General features: G+C 45.7%; 1 protein-coding gene across 1 annotated transcript in view; it reads left to right on the top strand.

Annotated features, from left to right (window-relative positions):
* The window catches only part of ERBB3 (erb-b2 receptor tyrosine kinase 3), a 202,624-nt gene extending 180,973 nt beyond the window's left edge, over positions 1-21,651 (top strand). Inside the window, exons 27-28 of the mRNA XM_029594738.1 lie at positions 16,014-16,281; positions 17,900-21,651. Coding sequence (XP_029450598.1) covers positions 16,014-16,281; positions 17,900-18,564 — 933 coding nt within the window. The 3' untranslated portion in view covers positions 18,565-21,651. The remainder of the gene's footprint in view (positions 1-16,013; positions 16,282-17,899) is intronic.
* The last annotated feature ends 4,287 nt before the right edge of the window (positions 21,652-25,938 follow it).

Here is a 25,938-nt window from a genome sequence, read left to right as displayed (position 1 = left end):
GCCAAGGTGACGGGCATGGGCACTATCCTGAATAAGGTCACTTTTTTTTTTTTTTTTGGCCACACTAAACTGAAGAGATCTTGGGAACCATTTTCAGATACTGTGTGCTGCAAGAACTTGATTTTACAAGAGCTGCTTACTCCACCCTCAGGGAGGGGTCTCTGCTCTGTGGATATTCCATTGTAGTTGGCATTTAGTGAGCAGTCATCTTACAATGCAGTGTGCTGTGTTTGTCCCCTTTTGAAACAGACACCAATTAAATGGATGGCTTTGGAGAGTATTCACTTTGGAAAATACACACATCAGAGTGATGTCTGGAGCTATGGTGAGTATGACCATTAACTATAATCAACATACACTAATTAGTACCAACCTAATAGTATTACCCCCGCCACCCCAACTAACAGCAGCCAGTACTATCTTTAACCCTGCGTAGTATACCACCATTTCTTACCTGCTGGGAGAGGCTTGGACTGAAGGTCCCGTGAGCTCCCTCCACAGCCAACACTCTTGCACCTTTCGCTACAGTACCACTTGCTGGGAGAAGCTGGGATTGCAGGAACTGTGAACTCCCCCCAGTAGCTGGTGATCCTGCATCATTTCTCAGCACTTCCTATTAATGCTTGTTTTTTAGCCAGCGGAGCTCTGGTTATGGATTGCTGTTTTTTGTGCCCTTGAGGTTCTCACTGCTAATGCTGACGATCACTCTTTGCTTACTTGCCTGCCAGTGGGAAAAGGTGATGAGATACACTGGTGTTTTTTTTTCTCTTGACAATCCTGTCTCTCTCTCTGCAGGAGTGACACTGTGGGAGATGATGACATTTGGTGCGGAGCCGTATATGGGCATTCATCTCTCGGAAATACCGGACCTGCTGGAGAAAGGGGAACGCCTGTCCCAGCCCCAGATCTGCACTATTGATGTGTACATGGTGATGGTGAAATGTGAGTCTCACCTCCTGCTAAAACGGGACACGCATGGGGTATATTATGAGACATACAGGAACGTGGTGGCAGGAGTCTGTTCATCCAAGAGAGACTAACTGTGGGGTTTTTCCCCTGCGCTTTGCAGGCTGGATGATCGATGAGAACATTCGGCCAACATTTAAGGAGCTGGCAAACGAATTCACCCGCATGGCCCGGGACCCACCGCGCTATCTGGTAGTGAAGGTGAGTAAATGATACATTATTCTGGGTAGAAAACAACTGATGCCCCTCCCCTTCAAAAAATAAAAAAGTAAGTAGCTGTCATGAAACCCATTCAGCATGGGGAGTGTGTGGTAGTGGGGGCAGGCTGAGGTGGAGGGTGTCCAGGTCAAAGCTTAGTGTGGGATATCCCATGTCTGCTTGTGTACCCAGTAATGCACTTCAATTTCTTGCAGAAAAGGACCAAATGATCCATCCAGTCAGCCCAGCAAGCTTTTTATGGTAGTAGTATCTGCTGTGCTGTGTAGGTTATCTCCATGTTTCTCTTAAGGATAGTAACTGCCTTTCCATGCAATTATACTCAAGCCTTATAATAACCCATAAAAAATTTCTGCTAGCAACATTTTTAATGAATGCTGAGTTTCTTGAAAATGTATTAAAAAAAAAAAATTTTTATACCGCTACTCAATGAATTCAGACGGTGCTGCTTGACGTGCTTTGCTTATGGACTTGCCCGTAGAAGCAGTCCTGTACTACTTTTTTTTTTTTCCCCCTTATGTCTGCAAATCAGTACCTCAGACCGTAAAAGTCAGGGCCCATGTTGATTGTTGTTTGTTTGAATCCAAGTTCCCTTCTTGTCTGTCTCCAGAGGAACAGCAGCCACCTGAGTGGACTCTTGCCCGGGGAACAGCCTGCCTTGAGTGAGAAGGAACTGGAGGAGGAGGAGACCCTGGAACTAGAGTCTGAGTTGGAAGAGGAAGAACTCAACATCTCTACCAGCCTCTTTGCATCCCAGCAAAAGATCAGCTACTCCAGGGTAAGGGGGGATGTGGGAGAGATGAGTGGGAGAAGTTGTGGCATTCCCTTTAATGAGCCCTTGTACACTCATTTCTGAGTTGGAGCCTGCAGTGTAATACCTTGTCTTTCACAAAGATAGTAGGGAATACAGGGCCAGATTTTGGGCAAATGGTGCCCTGGGTGAAAAATACTCCCTCCCCGGTCTCTTTGGACATGGTAGGATGAGATCCACCGTGGGCATGCCACTGTGGGATGAATGATGCTGGGTGTTTCCCAGCTCACCGTGCCCCCGGTGACCACCCAGCTCGCCCAACCCAAAATCCAGCCCTGGGGCTATAACAACTTGGAGATGAAATATTGACTCTCTGCTTTCTAATTTCAGAGTCAGAGCCTTCAAAGTCCCTCCTCAGGGTACATCCCGATGAAACAGACCCCACTCAGTGGGACTCGCCAGGTATCTATGACCGCAGAAACCAGAAACATATTATACTTTAGACTAATTATCCGATGGGATGAAAAGGAATGTTTCTATGTCCTGTCCTAGTAAATCTCTGGCATTTCCTAGGATTACTTCAGAAGGTGTTGATATTATTTGAGAAAGCTACCTAAAGAGTGCAAGATTTGCATCAAAAGTATTGCACCCATCATCTCCAAATTGATTAATCTCTCCCTTAATGAAGGATTGGTCTCCGCTTTTTTGAAACAGGCAGTTGTTCGTCCACTCCTTAAAAAAAAAACAAACCTTGATCCAACTGAGCCAACAAACTACAGACTGATTTCAGCATTAGCCTTCATTTAAAAAATTTTAGAATCTGCAGTACACACATCATCTAGACAGACATGACTTACTTGACCCTCATCAATATGGCTCCAGACATTGTCTGAATACCGAACTTCTTCTCTTGTCTCTGATAGATACACTCAGACGTGGCATTGATTCTGATCGACAATATCTGCTGGTCTCTCTAGACATTTCATCAGCCTTCGATACAGTCGATCATAACATCCTACTGTATCGTCTACAGGAGTTCAGCCTTAACGGGATAGTTCTAACATGGTTCCGTTCATATCTATCTCAGTGCTCTCAGTCCATCAAGTTCAACAAAGAAGTTTTTCTCATTCACATATCAAAACTGGTGTTCCACAGGGCTAAACTGTCTCCTCTGCCCTCTAACATACTTATCCCCCATCTGCAAAATTCTTTCCTCGTTGACTGCATGTTACAAACTGTATGCTGATGACATACAATTTGTTATTGGCATTGACAATCTTCATATCTGCTTTTCTGCTATTACTTCCTGGCTCAAACACAACAAGTTATCACTTAACATGTCCAAAACTGAGTTCCTGTTCATACACAGTCCTCACTCAACCTTCAACGAAAAATCCATAACTTTAGGAGGTCAACTTTATCCCATTCAGACATATATTCGTAGTTTAGGTTTTCTTATCGACAACACTCTCTTTTCTGTTCTTAAATTAAGCTTGTCATTTCACCAGGATTTTACAGACTCCGTGTACTCACTAATGTCAAAAAACTATTACATTCATCAGATTTTCGCATTGTGCTTCAGGCATCCATTTTTCCAATTATTGACTACTGCAATAGCTTATACACTTGATATGTGTTTGAGAAATGCCAATCTCTACAACTTCTATTAAATTCTGCTGCTTGCCTAATCTCTGGTACCAAACGATAAGAACACATCACTCCTACTTTAATAGATTTACACTAGCTATCCATCAACAAATTCATTAAATACAAAATCTGAATGCTTGTACACAAACTTCTCAATGAGCAAAAATGTCACTGGGCCAATGCTATCCTCAAATTTTACCAGCCAACCAGACTACTTTGTTCTTCACAAAGAGGTTTACTTGATGTCCCATCTCCAAAATTCGCCAAACTCAGCACTACTCCCAAATGCGCCTTCTCCATTGCATCACCAACTCTAAGGAACTCTTTCCCAATTGAAATCAGACTTTGTGATTCACTTCCTCAATTTAGAAAACTAATTAAGACCTTTTTATTTAATCTAGCTTATGATTAATTTATTACCATTTTACCTATTTGATTATTATTCATATTAATTTTATGTTTTCAAGTTACTATTTTTTTTATTTTGTTTTTATGCAACACATTATTATTTTGATTTTAAATGAATGCTGTTTTTCTATTATTCTTGATTTAAATGGTGTATGTTTTATGTTCACCACCTAGGTCTTCTTAATGTTAGGCAGTTTATAAATGCAATAAATGTAAATGTAAAATAATGACAGCAGCTAAAGACCAAATAGTCCATCTAGTCTGCCCAGCAATGTGCTTATTGTAGAAACTGCCACACTCTGCATATGATCCCATGCATTCTGTTAAGGATAGTAATGCCATTCCGTGCAGGTACCCCCTTGCATTCTGTTGAGGATAGTAATGCCATTCCGTGCAGATACCCCCTTGCATTCTGTTGAGGATAGTAATGCCATTCCGTGCAGGTACCCCCTTGCATTCTGTTGAGGATAGTTATGCCGTTCCGTGCAGGTACCCCCATGCATTCTGTTGAGGATAGTAATGCCATTCCGTGCAGGTACCCCCTTGCATTCTGTTGAGGATAGTTATGCCGTTCCGTGCAGGTACCCCCATGCATTCTGTTGAGGATAGTAATGCCGTTCCGTGCAGGTACCCCCTTGCATTCTGTTGAGGATAGTAATGCCGTTCCGTGCAGGTACCCCCTTGCATTCTGTTGAGGATAGTAATGCCGTTCCGTGCAGGTACCCCCTTGCATTCTGTTGAGGATAGTAATGCCATTCCGTGCAGGTACCCCCTTGCATTCTGTTGAGGATAGTTATGCCCTTCCGTGCAGGTACCCCCTTGCATTCTGTTGAGGATAGTAATGCCATTCCGTGCAGGTACCCCTTGCATTCTGTTGAGGATAGTAATGCCATTCCGTGCAGGTACCCCCTTGCATTCTGTTGAGGATAGTAATGCCATTCCGTGCAGGTACCCCCTTGCATTCTGTTGAGGATAGTAATGCCATTCCGTGCAGGTACCCCCTTGCATTCTGTTGAGGATAGTAATGCCGTTCCGTGCAGGTACCCCCTTGCATTCTGTTAAGGATAGTAATGCCATTCCATGCAGGTACCCCCATGCAGAAATTTTACACCATCCCTTTCTTTAAGCCTTTAGGAATCTGCAGTGTTTGTCCCATGCCCTTTTGAATTCATAAACTGCTCTTGTCTTTACCACCTCTTCTGGGAGGACTTTCCAGGCATGCACCACTTCTCCATGAAGAAATATCCCCTGATATTGTTTCTGAGTCATACCCACTAGAGCTTCATAGTTCAGTTTCCTTTCCAACGGAAAAGGTTTGAAGTTTGCACATCATTAAAACCTTTTAGGTATCTGAAGGTCTGTATCATATCTCCGCTGCACCTCCCTCTTTCAGGGTGTACATATTTAGATCCTTCAGCCTCTCCTCATAAGTCTTCAAATACAGATCCCACACCATTTTGGCCACCTTTTCTGGCTTTTCTCCATCCTGTCTCTCTCCTTTTTGAGATAAGGTCTCCAGAACTGAACACCATACTCCAGGTGAGGCCTCACCAAGGACCTGTACAAGGGCATTATCAATTCCCTTTTTCTGCTGATTATAACTCTCTGTGCAGCCCAGCATCTTTCTGGCTTTAGCTACTGCCTTGTCACATTGCTTCACTACCTTAGGATCACCAGGCACAATCTGTTGCGATCCCCCCTGCTGCTGCGCTACAGGAGGTCTCTTACCTTCCTCTGGAGGCCGCTCTGAAGCCTGGGCCTCGCCTGTGTTCCATCCGGGACTTGCTCCAGGGCCTGAGAGGCCTAGCTGTGCCTGTGGCTTGCTTGCCATCTATTGTGGGTGGGGAGGAGGCGGGGGCGGCCAAAGGCCGCCCCGCCCCTTAAAGAAACAGGGAGAAACAGACAACGACAGAAAGGGAAGGAGAATCCATTGCACCCCAGCAGCCCCTTGCGAGGGCGCCGGAGACTACCAGCATGGACACAAGGAAGGGAAGGTAGAGGGGCGACAAAACAAGAGGCCACGATAGACACACGTGGCCGAAAAAGCAGCGGAGGCTGGAAGTCAGGAAGCAGCAGTAGCGGAACCAGCAGGCAGCAGCAGCAGCATGGACCAGCAGGCAGCAGCAGCAAGCCCAGGAGACTCAAAGTCACAGGGCTGGAGGCCCAAGAGAGACAGCACTACAGGGCTGGAGGCCCAAGAGAGACAGCACTACAGGCTGGAGGCCTAGCAGACACAGCTCCAGGGCCTGTGTTCCATCCGGGACTTGCTCCAGGGCCTGAGAGGCCTAGCTGTGCCTGTGGCTTGCATGCCAGCGTTTGGACTTCCTGTTTGGCGACGCCCTTCTCCTAGGGGCTGGCCCGCAGCTCTCCACCTGACTTATAGGACCAGCGGTGGGCGGTCCTGGCAAGCTCCTCCCAGGGAGTTGCCTTCTACCTCCAGTATTTAAGGACTTTCTGTTCACTTGCAAAGGCCTCGGATCAGGTCTACAGTCGTCTGTATCCTTGCTGATCCAGGTCTTCCGTGATCATCATATGCTTTGATGGATCCCTGTCCAGTGTCTCTGCCTAGATGTTTGTTCCTGTGCCTGCCAGCCGTAAGGACTTCGGATGTGAGTATCCCAGCATCGGAGTTCCTGTTCGCCTGGAGTTTCCCTGCACCCTCCTTCATCAGCGTGGTCCGCGACCAGCCTTCCTGGGCTGTGTAGGGCGTGTCTGGGACAGGGTGGTCCCGCGACTCAGTCCCACGGGTGGGCTGAGTAGGGCGCCCTGATGGACAGTGCAATGTTTCCGTCCAGCCTTGTCTACAGTGTCTGCTTCAGCCCTTGCCCGGATGTCTTCCTGTCTCTGCCTTGACCTACGTCCTCAATCTGGTTCCTGAGCCTTCTGTCCTGTTGGGCCCTGGAGTGGCCAACAGGAGGGATTCAGTCCCATGGGCTCTTGAGCTTCTGCCAGCCGAGGGGGCTTCGGATGTGAGTATCCCAGCATCGGAGTTCCTGCTCGCCTGGATCTTTCCTGTGTCTCGCTTCAGCCCTTGTCCTGATGTCTCCGTCTTGCTTCAGCCTGCATTCTGCCCCGTCTGATGTCTTCTGTTTAAGGACTCTGTCAGCCCTCGCCTCTGTCCGGCCGGCTGCCCATTGCCGTTCCCTGCGGCAGGTCCGAAAGGGCCGGGAACAGTCGGAGGACTGTTCATTAGTCAACTTCCCCGTGTTGGCTACCATGGGCATGCAGGTCCGGCTGAGGGTCGGACTCCCTGCTTCTGTTTTTGCCTGCCTGGCTCACCCTGCCTGCTCAGCTCACCTCCCACGGTGTGGCTTGGGGCTCCTCCTTGAGTCCTGCCGTGGCCCAAGGGCTCACCACCACCCACTTACGACGACCGCGCCCGCGCGCGCTCGTAACACAATCACCCTAGGACCACAATCACCTAAGGACCTACATCTCTATACCCTAGAGGAAAGAAAGGGGAGACACCATAGATAATTCAAATACCTAAAACATATAAATGCAAAAGAAGCAAAACCTTTAAGGTGCAAAAGACACTCTAGAATAAGAAGTCATGATGTGGGTGATTCATTTGCATACACTGCCTCCATTGTCTGCAAATATATCTCATGCATATTCTTTGTGGACAGCCTAAGACTATTCCTGTCTATGCCTCTTGACAACCGGAGATGCAGGTAACTTGCATCTTAAAAGCTTTAAAAAAAAAAAAAAAAAAAAAGGGGGAGGGTTTAGAGGGTGGGGAGAAGAGGGGAAGGGGTAGGAAAGTTCCCTCCCAGTCCGCTCCTTAATTGGAGCGGACTGGGAGGGAACTGGGGAAGGCCCCGATCTCGTCGCCGCGCGATTTTATGTCATTCGACCCACCCCCACCCCTTTGCACGCTCCACCCAGGATTTTATAACATGCATGCACATGGACGCACGGGTGTATTTTTTTTTTTTTAATCTACCCTTAGTGCATACTAAGAGGTGAATTTTAAAAGCCTGATGTGCACATTAATTAGGGGATGTGCAAATAAGTCGGGCAGGTACCCCTCTGCATTTTAAAAAGCGCCCAGATACATGCTTAAATGCTACAGCATGCGCTTCTCGAAAGTTTGCAAAAGGGGGCAGGACATGGGCGTGGTCTGGGTGGGGCATGAGCATTTCAGGCATGAACCTGAGATGCGCGCACAAATAACTTACGCAACCCAGTGAGCGCAGAGGTTCCCTGCAATGTAACTTTACTTCTGCAATGGAGGCTGTGTAAGTTAAACATAAATGAAAACTAGGCAGATCTGTGGGGTGTTAAGGGTCGGGGCTAACTGGGGGGGGGGGGGGTTGGAAGACCTATCTTTAACTGGGTAAACTGGGGACGAACTGGGAATGGTGTCAGCGCGCACCCCTTATAAACTCCAATTTACGTGGAAGACATGGGCTTTGCATGCACAAGCGGGCGCCCACGAGCACATGGGCAGGCTATTTTATAACACGCGTGCAAATGTGCGCACATATTATAAAATGGCTGCGTCCCTGGGCGCAGGCCTATGTATGCGCGCAAATGTGTGTACGCGAGTTACTAGCCCTTCGAGTTAGTACACCCTATAGGCCTGATTTTAAAAAGCGTTTACAAGCTTAAAATGGGGTTTTACACGTGTAACTGCACTTTACCTGAGTAAGAGGGCTTTTGAAAATTGCTACAATATATATATATATATATATATATATATATATATATGCCATTGAATTGTCCATAGGATTTGCTTGCGTGAGACCAACTGTGGGGGGGGGAAAGTGGAATATAAAATGTTCATAAATAAATTACCCCCTATGTGAGTTGTAAGTACGCACAAACTCAAAAAGTGCACACTAACGGGTAGATTTTAAAAATTGCTCGATCGCGTACTTTTGTTTGCGCACCAGGCGCAAACAAAGTACACTGGATTTTATAAGATACGCGCGTATCTTATAAAATCCGGGGTCGGCGCACGCAAGGGGGTGCACATTTGTGCAACCTGCGCGCGCTGCCTGTTCCCTCCGAGGCCGCTCCGATTTTGGAGCGGCCTCGGAGGGAACTTTCCTTCGCCCTCCCCCCACCTTCCCCTCCCTTCCCCTCCCTAACCCACCCCCCCGGCCCTATCTAAACCCCCCCTTACCTTTATCGCACAATTTACGCCTGCGAAAAGCAGACGTAAATCTGCGCGCGTCGCCCGGCTGCCCCGTCTGTGTTCCGGTCCCGGGGGCTGGTCCGGAGGCCACAGCCACACCCCCGGAACGCCCCCCGGGCCGAAACCACGCCCACGTCACCCCCCCCGAAACGCCACGTCATGCCCCCGAAACGCCGCGTCGTTCCGCCACGCCCCCGACACGCCTCCTCACGCCCCTTTTTAAAAAACCCCGGGACTTGCGCGCGTCCCGGGGCTCTGTGCGCGCCGGCGGCCTATGCAAAATAGGCGCGCCCTGCTCGCGTAAATCCGCCCGGGATTTACGCGAGCAGGGCATTAAAAATCCACCCCAATATGAACATTTTAAATAAAATGAGTTTTTGTGACTTTTTTGATCATGACAGTTTAGAAATGATAAGAACCAAAATAGGTAATGTCGTTAAAAAAAATGGAAGCTCAGCCCTCCTAATGACTTGTTTGGACTTTTCCTTTAGAATTTGGCCAGTTCTTTTTTTTTTTTTTTTTTTTTTTTAACCCTTTATGTTAGTTTCCTTGATCACGTCTTCTGGCAACAGATTTCATGGCTTGGCTGTTCACTGAGTGAAAAAATGACTTCCTACAAGTTGTTTTAAATCTGCTGGTGTCCCCTAGTTCTAGTGTTGTTTGAAAGGGTAAATAACCATTCCTTTTTTTATCCTTCCACCCCACTCATTTATGAATCTCAATCATATCCTCTGTCATCTTTTCTCCAAGCTAAAGAGCCCTAATCTGTTTGGCCTTTCTCCATAAGGGAGCTTTTCCATCCCCCTTATCAGTTTTGTTGCCTTTCACTCTATCATTTCTATGTCGGCTATGTCCTTTTTGGGATGGGGCAACCAGAATTGCACACAATACCCAGGGTACAGTCGCACCATGGATCTATACAAAGGCCATTATGATAGTCTCAGTTTTGTTCCCTCTTCCTTTCCAAATAATTCCTAACGTTTCTATTTGCTGTTTGGACCGCTTCCGCACACTGAGCCGAAGATTTCAAGGTATCGCCCACAAGGACTCCAAGTTCCTCTTCCTGTGTGGAGACGCCTAACACGGAACCCAGCATCATGTACCTGTAGTTGGGATTATTTTTCTCTACGTGCACTGCTCTGCACTTGTCCGCATTAAATTGCATCTGCCATTTAGATGCCCCGTCTCCGGGTCTCACAAGTTAAAAAGAGTTGGTGGTGGGGATGTTTCCAGGGTGCAGTCTCACTTTGTCCAGACAGTTCTGATATTCAGCATTGCCTGGACAAAGTTAGTCTTGTTGGACAAATGCCTAGCCTAAAGATCCCCAGATAACTTTAGCCATGTACGTTCAGCAGAATACGTATCCAGGTAACTTTCCTGTTTGCCAGCTTTCTCAATGTGGGCTTCTGTTTTTAAGGGGCTGTTGTAGGTCCCTTGCTAAAACTGATGTCATTTAGACAATCTGCTGATTGATGCCCCCGAATAAAGAAGCTCACTGCTTTTCTCTTCTCTTCCCTTCCCTCCTGTCTTGGTCACACATGATCGCTCTCCCCACACTGTTCATTTTGTTCAAACTACGGTTTGCGTAAAAACAAATTAATTCAAGCATTAGAGTTTCGCCTCTCTTGCCCCACAAAGGGGCTGATGCAATAAAATGCGTCCAGCCTAGCGCACAGGTTTACGTGTATTTGGACGCGCATTTTGGATGCGCTAGACTAGCATCCAATGCAATAAGGTGATTGGTGCACAAACGTGTAGCCGATAGCGCCCATCGCATATAAATTCCATGTAGATGAGACTATTGGCTATAAACAACCCCCCCCCCCCCTACCTGGAGGAGGAATAGAGTAAATCCACGAGTCAAGGGCTCATGAGAAATTTAAAAAATACAGTCCTCTGTGGTTCCTCCTACTTAGTATTGTTGTGACACTTAAATTTACTGCTTGCATGTTGAAAAATAAATGTATATTGGCTTGATTAAAAAAAAAAATTCTTCTGTACGTACAGTTTAAATGCCTATATCAAGGGGCGCTTAGGTATGGCATCTTCAGCAAAATCGTCCAGAAGCAGGATAAAGAAGGATGTTCGTATTGAGCGCCCAATGCAATTGTAGGCGCCGATGCATTTGAGCGCCAGGGACGTACAGTTCTCCCCTAGAGCTTACTATTTTACGCAGCCCCTCATTTAAGTAATGCATCGGGCGCCCAGGGGATGTGGCTGCACGCGCGTTAGGAAAATATGAGCACTCGTTTTCAATGCATGTCTTACTGCATTGGCCCCAAAGATCTGATGGGTAAGCACTGTCTTGATATGGATAGGTTCTGTTATATAAAACAGTTGCTTCCTTGTTTTTTGTTGTTTTATTTACACTATTGTACACTCTATTGCAGGGGTGGCTAATTCCAGTTCAAGAGCCACATAAGATAGATTTGCATACACTGCTTACAATGTATGCAAATCTCATGCATATTCATTGTGGAGATCCTGAAAACCTGGCCTGTTTCTGGTTTTTGAGGACAGGAGTTGGCCACCCGATTTGATACAGGTTTCTTTGGGGAATCTAGAGGTATTTGTGGCCCTTATACATGGTGGGGTAGATTTTATAAATTTACGTGCATGCGTACTTTTGTTAGTGCACCAGGCGCAAACAAACGTACTCTGGATTTTATAAGATACGCGCGTAGCTTATAAAATCCAGTGTCTGCGTGCGCAAGGGGGTGCACATTTGTGCAACCTGCGTGCGCCGAGCCCAGCGCGTGCTGCCTGTTCCCTCTGAGGCCGCTCCGAAAATCGGAGCGGCCTCGGAGGGAACTTTCCTTCCCCCCCCCCTCACCTTCCCCTACCTAACCAACCCCCCCCCCCCCCACCTTTGTTGGCAGATTTACGCCTGCCAAAAGCAGGCGTAAATCTGCGCGCGCCAGCGGGCTGCTGGCTCGCTATCATCCGACCCGGGGGCTGGTCCGGAGGCCTCAACCACGCCCCCGGGCCGGCATCACGCCCCTGACATGCCTCCTGCCCCGCCCCAAAATTTGTGCCGCCCACCCGACACGCCCCCTTTGCAAAGCCCCGGGGTTTACGCGTGTCCCGGGGCTTGTGCGTGCCGCCGAGCCTATGCAAAATAGGCTCAGCGCGCACAGGGGGGGGGGTTGGGGTAGGTTTTCGGGGGGGTACGCGCGTATCTTAGGTGCGTACCCCTTTGAAAATCTACCCCGGTGTGTATGATTTGGCACTTTGCTCTCCCACACCTTTTGCGTGGGCAGCTTTGTGAGTCTTTGTGCAGGATACTGAGCGGAATAACTATGGCATTAGCATTATTGGAGTTAACAAGTTTGCCATTATTAGGTAGCAATGTGAGATGTAATAATTCTGCTTGTTTTGTCTAAGTAGTATTGCCCACATTGTCCTGTGGTTTTAGTAAGGCTATATTTTGCTTGTGTTTTTTTGTTATGGCTTAAGAGTGTGTTGGGTACCACTTTGATTATAAATGAAGTTTGTGCAAGTTGCTTATGGAGTAACATTATGTGGTGTATCTGGTTATTTGATTGAAAATAATGGTCAGAAATGGTTACATTGGTCTGTGAGTCCTTCCCCCCCTCAATTGACTTGAAAGGATCAGCAATCAAATGAAGTGTGTGGTGGTTACATCGATTTACTCTTGAGTTTTTAAGTCAGATTGGCGTTGTCTTCCATTGAGAGGGTGTGAGGCAGTCTGCCCAGTATCCTTCTAGGAATGTGTATATCAATTTGTGCTGTCAGTTTAATCTTATTTTGAGATTTTGGGGTTTTTTTTCCCTCTGAATTTGAAGAGAAACAAACCAACAGACTTTTGACCCTTGAGGCAGAAGATCTCTGAAACAATGGATGCGATAAAGCACTAGCTGGGATGCCAGTATGGGTGTGATTTCTTTCCTTTCTCTCTTTTTTTTTTAAATAAAAGATTTTTATTGACCTACTTTACAACAAAATGCACTAATACAGAACTTCACAACAATGCCAACAGAGTTAAGCTAATTTAATTTCCATGCTATCTGTTACAGATATTATTTTTTAAATTGTGTTCCCTGTAAAGCTATGTTTCGCTAATTTAATGTTCCATGTAAATCGATATGATCTTCCCAACGAATGTCGGTATATATAAAAAAAAATGTTAAATAAATAAAAATAAATAAATATAGTTTCTGCAAAAGCCAGTTAAAGGGCATACAGTTTTATCAATGTTATCATCCCTGTCCCACCCCCAACCTTCATTAAAAGTAAAAAAAAAAAAAAAAAAGTACCTGAATATAGCCATCACCCCCTATCCAGAATCCATCCCTCAAAGGATTTCCCTCAAGACTAGAATACTGGTATTGTGTCTCTCCTCAGAGCCCCCGTTAAGTATTCCATTTCATGAACATTATAAACAGGCTTATGCAGGGAAGTACATCTTCATTTTTCCCATGCAAAGCAATTTCACATTTTGCAGCCATCGCATTTTGCCTAACTAATTTTGTTATTGGAACACAAAAGAGAAAGATTTCGGGATCCCATGGGACCGTCCCTTTCACGGTCTCATTCACAAGGCCCTGCATCTTTTTGCAGGAAGTTGCTGTGAAGGTATATTACCACCATTCATGGAGCATAGAACTTATGCCAACTTTCTAAAATAAAAAAAACCCCAAATCTCTTCCTGATATACAAAATGTACAAGCTTTTCTAAAGTTTCTATTCAGGTATCTTGGACTTGTAAGCACCCTTTCAAAGACTTTGCTGGGCCAGAGTCAAGATTGGGGAGATTTTGTTTCTTTGGCTGGAGGGCCATTTGCACGTGCTGTGCTTCGCTGGTGGTGACTTCTTTTCCCCTCTTCATCCTCATCTCCAGGCTCCTGTCAAGGTTTTTTCCACTTTTCTCCTGCGCAACTGACGAACTAGTTCATGGCCGCAGAAAGAAACGTCTTCCTCCAACTGTGCCAAGCCTGCGACGAGATCTTGGGGGCTGCAGCGTAGGCGCCAGAACTTTGGGCGAGCCTAAAATTAAACTTTTTGTAACAATTTTCAAGTATCTTAGCTGATATAGAAGATTTTGTTACACTCTCCCTTATCTCATCCTATTTCTCACCAGCGAGGTTTACAATTAAAATCTCCCCCCCCCCCCCCCCATGAAAGCTCATGTTTCGGTTTTCCTTTTAAGGGCACACCGAGAAGTTTATTTATATATATATATATATATATATATCTTGGAAATGAGACATTTTTAACCAACTGCCCCTTCCCACACAAAATTTCAAACCCACCTTTCTCCCTAATCATAGCTGCCTGTAGCTCCTCCTGGTCCAGAAAATGCTCGATCGTGGAGATATAAAAAAAAAAAAAGTCAGATTCTTGTAATTGGTATTCCTCTTGCAGTTGATCAAAACCAAGTACCCTATTCTGTTCAAAGCAACATGCCAGACTGGGGAAGGTGCAAGCTTCTCCCATCTCTTAAAGGCGCTCGACGCAAGCCCTGCGGGGAAAGTGCCTGATAGAGCAGACTGGGGAAAGGGGTGAGCGGTTGCCCATTACTGAAAGCCGCCTGACATAAGTATCCCAGATCCTTCTAGACATAATTTGAATAGAGATTTAAGGGATATCTGGGTACGCTTGCTGCTCTTCTTGATTTAAAAGTTTTGATATGAAGGAATTTTGCATGAATAAAGCACTTTCGGGGGGGGGGGGGGTGTAGATGGCTACATAACAGTCAGCGTCACGTTTCCGGGGTTGGAGCTGGCTATTTGGTTCGATTTTCCCCCCTTTTCTTCCATTGGATGTTTTGGATTTGGGAGTCTTTTTTTTTTTTTTTTGCCGATCGATTCGTGAGGTTTCCGCCTACTGCGATATTATTGATGAAATTGGTGTTTTGGCATTGTGGGGACGATTATTTTATTTTTTTTAAAAGAAGCTTGTGTGTACCTTTTTTTTTTTTTTTTTTTCCCTTGTCCGTTATCAATTTTTTGGGCGTCGCTTCTGGTTTCTTGTCGGCTTTGTGTCTTCCCCTTTAGCTGACTGATTGAATTCCTGGATGTAACTGAACCATAGGTTCTCCCAGATTCCAGAGATTCAAACTAGGTTGTCAAATAGAAGAAAATGCTTTCAAAAGTCAATAAACCATGCAGAAATTTTCTCCGAATGGGGAAATATGGTAGACTTCTAGTACTCATTTGTTGAGGATATTACTGTTAACACAAATCCCTCTCTGATTTCTTTGGATTAGTGGTGTCTATACATTTGGTATTATTAACCCTTAACCATCTCTCAGAGAAATGGCCAGGCTGAAGAATCGGGTTAATGATAATTTAACTAGTACTTCCCTGTACATACACTTTTCTGGGTTTGTCTCAGGAGATATTCTTTGACTTCCTGTCTAATAGGATGAATAATGGATGTTTATTTTTCAGCAGGTTTAGTTTCTCTTGCATTGTTTTTTGATCTGGTGTGAGATCTTCAGGTTTGATCTTTTTTTTTTTTTTTTTTTATAGACGGATAGGAAGTCCAAGATTTTACCATTCAGGACTACTAAATCAGTTTTGGTTTTTGGTTTAAATCCTGTTGATATATTCCAGAAGAATATTGTCTATGGCCTCCTTGATTTCAGACAGCTTTCTGTTCATGAATGCTGCCCTTTTGTTTTTGTTTTGTTTTTTTGTTCCTGTCTTAAGAGTTGCTTTGTAATTCTTCAGCATGCGTTGGTAGGTCCTGCATAAATTTTCTCTCTCCATCATTATTACTCTTGTCTCCACAGATTAATGACTCATAGAGCGCAGTGTTCATGTGACATGACACTTAATTGGTTTCTTTTTCTATAAAAGAATGGCAAAGCCCTTTCCTAATGCTCAAATGTATGTCTCCCTTTTCTGCCTTGCCCAGAGCACGCTGCACGGCTTGGAGCTGGGCTCCCGGCAGACGCTGCGCCCTCGTAAGGAGTCCACGGGCCGTACCCTCTCGGAATCCTCGGAGGGGTGCGGCACTGCTTCGGAGAATGATCTGTCATCCTGTGGGAGCCTCAGCCGTGGCCACCGCTCGCGGCAGGACAGCGCTTACCTGTCTCAGCGGGAGAGCCTGCCTGCCAGGGCCAGCACACCTGAGACCGAGGAGGATGCCAATGGCTACGTGATGCCAGACTGCGGTGGGAAAGGTGAGAAAAGACGCTGGCAGAAGCAGGTTATTAGCTTATTTTTGAAACGTGGTGCATTTGGGCGCCGCTGGGCAGCATGTACGGCCAGGTGCGTGACTTTAATATGAAGCTGCACTTGAGACCTGCGCAGAAGCCATGACAAAACCCACCCTGCATAAAATAAGCATTCAGTTTCAATTATTACCCCATAAATTCTTTCAGTATTTGCCCTATGTCCCTGAAAAGAGCCATATAGGCAAAACTTTAACAAATTATATTATAGTTGCATCTGATTTGGTCTGTGTGGTTTTTTGATGTCACTGGTGATAAAATACCTCACGATAGTATACCAACCATGTCAATTTGTGATGTGGATGATGCAAAGGGAAAGGAACTCTTCGTGCTCCTAATTTACATATAAATATGTATATTTAATAAGGAGCAGGAAAGATCAATGTAATAGGGAAGCTGAATGGGCCTTTCCCCCTTGTATCACCTATACAACATCTATCTATCTATATAATGTATATAAGACTATCTATCTATATAATGTATATAAGACTAAAGAGGTTAGGACTTTTCAGCTTGGAGAAGAGACGACTGAGGGGGGATATGATAGAGGTGTTTAAAATCATGAGAGGTCTAGAACGGGTAGATGTGAATCGGTTATTTACTCTTTCGGATAGTAGAATGACTAGGGGGCACTCCATGAAGTTAGCATGGGGCACATTTAAAACTAATCGGAGAAAGTTCTTTTTTACTCAACGCACAATTAAACTCTGGAATTTGTTGCCAGAGAATGTGGTTCGTGCAGTTAGTATAGCTGTGTTTAAAAAAGGATTGGATAAGTTCTTGGAGGAGAAGTCCATTACCTGCTATTAAGTTCACTTAGAGAATAGCCACTGCCATTAGCAATGGTTACATGGAATAGACTTAGTTTTTGGGTACTTGCCAGGTTCTTATGGCCTGGATTGGCCACTGTTGGAAACAGGATGCTGGGCTTGATGGACCCTTGGTCTGACCCAGAATGGCATGTTCTTATGTTCTTTTGTTCTTAACCTGATATTCCTCCTTTCTTAAAGGTAGGTGCAAAGCAAATTATAAGTAACCTGGCAGTGACTACATAAGTAATAGATACATACAGGAATATAGTTTTCTAATTTATATTCTGCCTTTCATTATACTTCAAAGCAGAGAGAGAGAGAGAGAGAGATTAGTGGTGTATTAGCTGTTAAGAATCTGTTAGACCGGAAGTGGGTGAAGACTTGCTTTGGATCAAGGTGAGTCTCTATTGTGGAGCCTAGCGGAAGCCTTGGTTAAAGAGCCAAACCTTGATCTTCCAGGTGAAGCAGCAAGTTTCCCAGTGCAGTTGGAGAGGTAAATTGGTCCATATTTGGGGGGCAGAGCAGCTGAATGCGCAAAGTCTCATGCATGTTAGCCTTAGCTGAAACCATTAGAAGGGAGGACAAAAGGGCCCTGTTGGTTGTTCCCTCGGGGGGGGGGGGGGTGCAGGAGAGTAGACGTTGGAGAGAGCCTTTTAACTGTCCCTGCAATCCGTGATGCTAGGTTTGCTGGCACTACTCTAAATAAACTTGAATTGCATGATACTTCATTCGGTTGGTCTTTCTTCCTTTCTCAGATCAGACCAGAGCAAGCGGCATTGCATCCAGGGATGGGACACTGACCAGCCGAAGGGATGCACAGCAGAGAAGCCCCTCGGGTGCTGCAGGGGAGGAGGACAAGCAAGAGGAGGAATACGAATACATGAACAGGCAGCCAAAGGCCAGGAAAGAGTGGGACAGGACTGTGCTTCCCCCTGCAGCCGTGCAGTATGAATACATGGATATCCGGCCTGACCGCAGTGCCTCCCTCGGCAGCAGACACAGCACCCGGTACGTTGGCGCCGTGCAGCAAGGTGGCAAGGAAGAAGAGGCAGGACAAGATGAAGATTACGAGTACATGAACAAGCCAAACGTGCTCAGCAGGTCTCTGAAGAGTCTCCACAGCTTGAGGAGCCAGGCCCTATCCCTGGAGATAGGGCCCGAAGCCTACACGTACATGAACGGTTCTAGGGGCTCCAGTGAGACCCCGGCAGAGCAGGGCTACGAGGACATGGACACAATCCTGTCCCCACAGGTGCTTCCCGGCTCTGTTATCCTGAGCAAGCAGCTGGGCACTCGGGAGGCACCCCAGAATGGGTATCTGAAGCCTCTCCGGACTCTGGAGGCCACGGACTGTGCTTTCGACAACCCAGATTATTGGCACAGCCGGCTCTTCATCAAAACCGAAGCACCACGGACATGAACCTCTGACATGCACCCAGTGCCTTAGTCTGTCCCTGATGCCAGTGGGGTGGGCTAAAGCCACCTCATGTAATATGCCAGTAATACCCTCTGACATGCCCTGCCTGGAAGCATGGCGCCCCTGGACACAGTTTGCATCACCTCAGCGAGCAGCCCGACGCATGAAATGTTAATTTGAAAACTAGATGGGGCCTACAGAGATATGTCGCTGCTTCAGCTCTGTTAACATAAACATCTATTGTCTGGCTACTGTGAGATCCCTCTTTAAACTACTTCATGTCACTCATGGCTTGGGTGTACACTGCAGAGTGAGCCCTATGATATTAACATGAGCAGGAGTTCCTTTCCATCAATAAGGATCGTTCACACAAAAGGGCGAAGACATCTGATTGGCTGTTGGGTTCATGGCAGTCGGCAATATGCCAGGCTGAGGATCCTGGGCACCTGGCAACCATAGTCCAAACCCTCGATGGGATGGAGACAGTGTGACATTTATGGCAATAATAGATAAGTGGGAGGAAGTTAAAAGGCCATGACCCCTGGGGGGGGGTGAGAAGGCAGAGTGGAGGAAGGACTGAGGGGGGTGTTTTATGTGGCCTTTCTGAAGAATCTGAAGGGTGTTATATGAGTGGGGCCGGACTGACAAAGGCGCTCCAAGGTTATGAAGGATTATAGTCCAGTAATACAATGTGCTGGGAAGTTCTCAGGACCCCTGTAACGAGCCAAAACGCAAAGAACAAAGCCCGTAGATCTGTTCTGCACTAGGAGAAACCTGATCATCCCCCACTGCTGCTGGAAACTAAGGCCCATAGGCGCCAAGAATATTTCTTTCTGCGTGTATGAGAAAAATTGCTTCGCACATCCATCGTGGAGCCTCCATGAGGAAGCTTCTGTACTTTGCGGGTAGTGCTGGCATCTGGGCCCTTCTCTCACGCTGGAGGACTGTCTGGATTTCTGGGCAGAGGTCAGGTGGTTATGGGAGAAAGAGAGAGGGGAGACTAGAGAGGCCTTCAGATCCATAGGAACCAAGATGAGGTGTCTCAAGATGAGCAACCTAAAAAAGTTAAACTCTTGTGAGTCCTAAAAGTTAACAGGACAATGGTAACAGCAGTTTCCTACTGGTGCATGTTCTTAAGAGCCAGTTTACACAGTCCTGTTAAATTCTGGTTTGGATTAACACAGAAAAGCTCTTGAAAAGGGAGGTGATCTAATTTGTTATCATACTATATTATAGTTGAGGGGGGAAATATTGCCACTTTTTTTTTTTTTTTTAATTGAAGCTGATTCTGGACCTAATTACTCACCTTTCCAAATCTGGGCTCAAGGTGAGTTACAAATTCAGGTACAGTTGGTAGGTCCCTTCCCCAAAGGGTTTTATAAGTTTAAGAGGCCTATTTACTAAAGGTTTCCTCCTATTTTGTGTCTATGGGAAATATGCTACCTGAGGCAATGGAAATTGCCCAAGATTACAAGGGGCAGCAGTGGGAGAAACGGACTTTTTTTTTTATTTTTAATCTTTTATTGCAATTGGTTTTTTCCAGAATAACAAGAAGTGCCTCCATATATGCACTTAGCAGAATTTGAACGTGGCTTCCCTGGTTCTCAATCCCCCCCCCCCCCCCCCCTCCTGCTGTAAGCACTATCTGTCTCTGTGCAGAAACACTTGTTTACCAGTATACCCAGAGGGGCGAAGCTGGGGGCAACGCAGTCCCCTCCCCCCGGGGAAACTGCTGCTAGAAGACAGAGACTGTAGGACAGGAAAGGAACGAATGAAGGGAACTGGTTGTCTCCGGATGACATGCACTGTCGCTGTGTTCTGTGCCTTTCAGATTATGAACAAATAGGGAAATACTTTTGTATCCAGTTGAGATGAAGCAGCACCGAGCTCCTTGAGCTCTCCTGTCTTTCTTTCTGTAAAATGTTCTCCTTGCATAAATATATATATATATTTTTTTTTTTTTGTAGGGGGAGGAGGGGACATTTTAAATTTTCTAAATGTTTGTGAAATTTGTATTAATTTTGTTACCTTGTATCGCCTTTTTATATCTTACTTTTGTATAAAATCGACCAGAAGTCGTGTGTGTATTTTTTTTTTTTTATTATATTTTTTTATAAATGAGGAAATCTGAAAATGACAATGCGAGAAGCGTAGCTAAAAATCCATGCGGGGTGTTTTGGTGTTTTGCCACGCATGTCACTAAACAAGCCTTCCAGCTCTCTGCTGAAGATGATGAGCTGCCCAACGCCAGCGGCACGGGAAGCATTTTGCACTTTAGCCCAGTTTAAGGCCCTCCTATTTTTGTACATTAAGCTGGAAGGAAAGGATTTACACAAAGCTTGGTCAGTTTGGGGCCATGGGCATGAAGCCATTTTAGCCAAATGGGGCAGATGGACAATAAGTTTGAAAGCAAGAAGGAACTCTAAATTTCCCAGATACACAGAATGCTCTGCAAAAAGCACAGATATGTAACATCAAAACAAGTTACACGCCTGAGAAGGGAAGAGCTCTTGTGGCCGTATCGGTACCGGAGGGAAAACCCAACTCGTACAAGCTGTGATCACTTTTTATGGCACCCATGAAAGAAGAATAACCCAAAGGGTCAGGCTGTATGGGAGTCTTCCAGACCCACATCTGAGGCAAGTTCTGCCTTGGTCTCGGAAGCTCGTGTTCAACATGTCTGGATCATCCTTGGGTTGGGTTGGCTCAAACCCAAAGTATCGCAGCCTGAAAAAAAAATAATAATAGAAGAAGAATGCATGGGGGTAGATAAGACACCCCTAACAACCAAATTTGGGAATGAGAAATCTTGCTGTGCTTTTGTTCTGGTCTATAACAACTGGATACGTATTCGGAACTTCCGCCACTGAAGAAATATTCCTTCCGTGTTCTGAATGAAACCAGTAGGTGCCGCTGGTTTTAGCTTCATTCTGTAAATGGAATTCCAGTTTTGGGCCTTGGAGGATTAAAGGCCACTTGAAATCTTCTGTAAGCAGCCCTTGGCTCTTTTTATAAAACTGTCCCACTAATGTGTGTTGACGTCACACTGAAGGAAGTTTCTATATACATGTATGAATTAAAAAAGTAAATAAATTAGTCATCGCTTCCATGTATCTCTTTGGAATTAGAGCCAAAGTAAAAATGTCTTGTGTGTATGCTGGGAACAGAAGGAATATGGATAGTCAGGGTTTCCACCAGAGGGAACTGGATTTTCCCAGCCGGTGGGCAGAGTTGGATGGGGCTGCATCTTCAGCCCGACTGGGGGCTAGGGGAGGTGGCAGCAGGACGAGTGGAAGAAGAGAGTGAGCAACTGGGGGCGAATGAAAGAGAAAAGCGAGAAGATTACAGGGGTGAGGGAGCGGTGGAGGAGAAGACCGGGCCAGTGGAAGCATGAGGTAGACTAAGTGGTCTTCTAGAGCACTCTCTGGGCACATCTGGCCAGTTAGCTTTTCAGGATATCCATAATGAATATGCATGCGATAGATTTGCATGCACTGCTTCTGTTTTATGTAAATCTATCTCATGCATATTAATCATGGATATCCCGAAAATCTGACTGGTTAGGCATGTCCCAAGGACTGGGTTGAGAACCCTGGTTTAGAGCACCACAGTTTTGGGTCTGGAATAAATTGGGGGCCAAGCCTTGCCAATATGCTCCCTGCCACTGCCACCCTCTAACTCTCACTCTGCCAGCTCTCTTCTAAGGCGGCCATTAACAGCAGCTCCATGATCCGGCTTCATTTGTGGGTTTGTGCAACACTGAAACCACCAGCTGCTCTCCCATGACCTCAACGGTGATGGCAGTGGAAGCCAATAAAGATGTTCCCTGCTGAGTCCTCAGCACAGACTGGGTCCTGGGGCTGGAGGTGGAGAGAGGAAGAAGAATAAGTACTGGGACTGGGTGGTGAGGGGGGGGGGGCAGAGAGAGGAAGAAGAATGGTACTGGGGTACACATGGCTGACGTTTTGCCTAGTTCCCTAGGCCGTCTTATGCCCCTGCACGGGCAATCGGAGAAGAATGAGGACTGAAGGAGAATGGAAAGAGGGAAAGGAATTTCCCTATAAAAAAAAACCTACCCAACTGGCCTGTGGATTTTGTAACTGTGCATGCATATGTTTCAAAAATGCAATGTGTGTGTACTGCTTTCTAATCCTGCCCAAAACCCTGCCAGGAATGCTGCCCAGCTAGAAGTGCATGCACCATGGAACTCCAGGTATACTTTTAGCCCTGTTGCAGGTGGGCAATTCTTTTCCCCCAGGAAAATATCTTTTTGAAAATTGAGTGTATTTCTTTCCTGCTACATATGCTCTAAGACATTTTTGAATTCCTGTCATTAGTCGAAAGTAGAGAGCTACCAAACATGGCTCCTGCAGGAGGAAAACCGCTGCAACATCGTTTTGGCTTATAGATATCACCCAGGAACAATTAAGAATATAAACATAACAGTGTGGCCCAGGCAAATATTGCAAGTTTAGCTACTGAGGTTACAGGAGCTTTTTCTATTCACTGTCAGGCTGATACAGTACAATGCGTCCGGTGGAGCGCACTGTTAACCCGCGTTTGGACGCGCGTTTTTGACACGCTAGCTTTACCCCTTATTCAGTAAAGGGTAATAGTGCGTCAAAAACGCACGTCCAATTCCGCCCGAAACTAATAGTGCCCGCAACATGCAAATGCATATTGATGGCCCTATTAGTTATTCCCATGCAATTCAGTAAGTAAAATGTGCAGCCAAGCCGTATATTTTACATTTAGAAATTAGCGTCTACTGAAAGGTAGGCGTTAATTTCTGCCGGCACCGGGAAAGTGCACAGAAAAGCAGTAAAAACTGCTTTTCTGTACAACCTCTGACTTAATATCATGGCGATATTAAGTCGGAGGTCCCAAAAGTTAAAAATAATTTATAATAAAAAAAAAAAATTTAAATCAGCCCACAGTTCGCGGGTTGAAAACCAGATGCTCAATTTTTCCGGCGTCTGGTTTCCGAACCCGTGGCTGTCAGCGGGTTTGAGAACCGACGCTGGCAAAATTGAGTGTCGGCTGACAAACCCACTGACAGCCGCAGCTCCTGTCAAAAAAGAGGTGCTAGGGACGCGCTAGCGTCCCTAGTGCCTCTTTTTACCGTGGGCCCTAATTTGAATTTTTTTTTTTTTTTTTTACTGAATCGCACGCACAGGAGAGTGGCCTGTGCGCGCGCCAGGAGAGGGGGCTCTCGCCCGTTCTCCCGCGACTTTTACTGTATCGGCCTGTTTGTGCGGAAGGAGGAGAACTTTTTCTCTTCGGGCTGCCTCAAATGCTCGGGAGGTAATACAACTTGCCCAGGGTCATCCTGAAATGTAGAAGCAGCATGGGCCTTAGAACCTGTGTTGAGCTTTAAAAAAAAAAAGACCTCGCCACCTCCATCTGTCTCTGGATGTTCTCTCCAGTGAGCTCTACCCATTTGAGTTCTCCCTTTTTCATGTTATATCTTAACTGTCCATCACAATTCACTGAAATAGACCTCTCCTTTGTTGAGGACTGGGTGGTATCAGAGGAAATGTCTTTCTATTCAGAATGATGTTTCCCTCTCCTAAAGAGATAGTTGATAGTTCTGGGCCCAGGATTGTGTCCTGCCTGTGCCACCAAATCCCTTAACTGCCTGTGAGGCTTCTAACTGGTCACAAAGTGGCAGTATCTTTACGGCTGCTACAAGATGCATTATCCAAAATCATGTCCTGTTACTTTTCATAGTTTGAGCATTGCATCTGTTTCAATGTGCAGAGCTCACAAGGGGAGCGCTTGAAGCCATGGAAAATAGCTATGCGTAAAAGCCAGCCAAATTTAAAAAAAAAAAAAAAAAATTCTATTGCCTGGCTGTGCAGCGTCTGCACGGGAGGTGAAATAGCAGGGAGTTGAGTGATAATGAGGCAGTTGGGGCTGGCCCATCTCTGAGCCATGGAATGCATTATCAGCCTTATTACACCAGGCCTGACCCTCATTATCCCTTTTTCAATATGCAAAGTCATGCTGGTGGCATAGCTCCTTATTGAGCAAGGCAGGGAAACAGTACGCAGCATGCAATGTGAAGTAAAGGCAAGAAGCCAAAAGGCCTGGCTGTGTTTTGCTTGCCAGCCTGCCTCATTTGCATACACTCCCATCATTTTTGGGGTTGACAGAGTACTTGAGGCCCAGACTGGCCATAGTCTAAGAAAGAATGGCTCCCTGGACCTTTGGCCTGACCTAGCAGCGCATATCTCGGTATTCCCCCCCCCCCCCCCAACTGTTGTGGCTTGCAAAAATCACCACTGCTTAATGGTCAGATCAAGGCTAGCACCTGAGCTCGGCTCTCAGCACTTTGCAGCAGCAGCAAGAGACACCAGCGGTGGCTCTTAAAGGTGGAGGAGCTCCTTGCAGAAAGCATGGGCAATCGTGCATGCCTAATCCTAGCTGCAGCATGAGCCCCCGCAGTGTTCAGGACCCCACGTTGGTGCACACCACCTCCTCCTCTGCCCCAGTCTGAGCGTCTGTCTTTGAGTCCTTCTAGCCTCTCTGTCTTATCACCAGGCTGAGTGAGATGGGGAAAGCAGGCATGGAGTACTGCATGTGCCGAGTATTAGGAACAGATTTTGAATTCTGACCTGAATCTGAGAGTATTAGCTGTCAAAAGGTAATCAAGAAATGTACGGTTACTCCAATATAAAGGGGTGGGTGTGTATGTGAGGTAAATCCAAGTGAAACACTAATGTACCAATCTTAAGGAGGCATAGTATTAAAACAATATTTATTTAAATAGGTATTTAACAAATACCAAAATGCTCATACAAATTTTACATACAGCAAAGAATGGGAAACAATGGCGTATCTTGTGTTCTTACATATTCACCCCAGCTCCAACAAAAGCAACTGAGTAAGCCCCAACAGTAAAAGTGTATTACAAGGCAACCATCAGTTCCTTGCCTTATTTATTTATACCAAAGTATAGCAGATTGCCTTCACCCCGGTTTACAGAGAAAAACAACATCATACATGAAGCATATTATAATGCAAGAACAACTGTGTGATAGGTAACATCACGGCATAGGCAACGTATAACAGATTTGCAGATAATTTACAAATCAATTTAGGTGAAATCTTAGTAATCAAGGTTTTGGATACAATATGATAAAGACTAAGGTTATCCAGATCAGACTGAGAATGATTGTCTAAACAACCATGTTTTGAGTTCTTTTTTGAATGATTTGGAGTCTCTGATAGAACTTAGGTAGGAAGGAATAGAGTTCCATTCTTTAGGACCTGCAATGGAGAAGGCTCTATTTATTTATTTATTTATTTAATTTATTTATTTAAAATTTTTATATACCGACATTCATCCAGGATATCACATCGGTTTATTTCTCG

Source organism: Rhinatrema bivittatum, chromosome 3 (genome assembly GCF_901001135.1).
Source record: "Rhinatrema bivittatum chromosome 3, aRhiBiv1.1, whole genome shotgun sequence".
NCBI lineage: Eukaryota > Metazoa > Chordata > Amphibia > Gymnophiona > Rhinatrematidae > Rhinatrema > Rhinatrema bivittatum.
The sequence above is the reverse complement of the archived record's forward strand: the minus strand, read 5'-3'. Positions and strand labels throughout refer to the sequence as shown.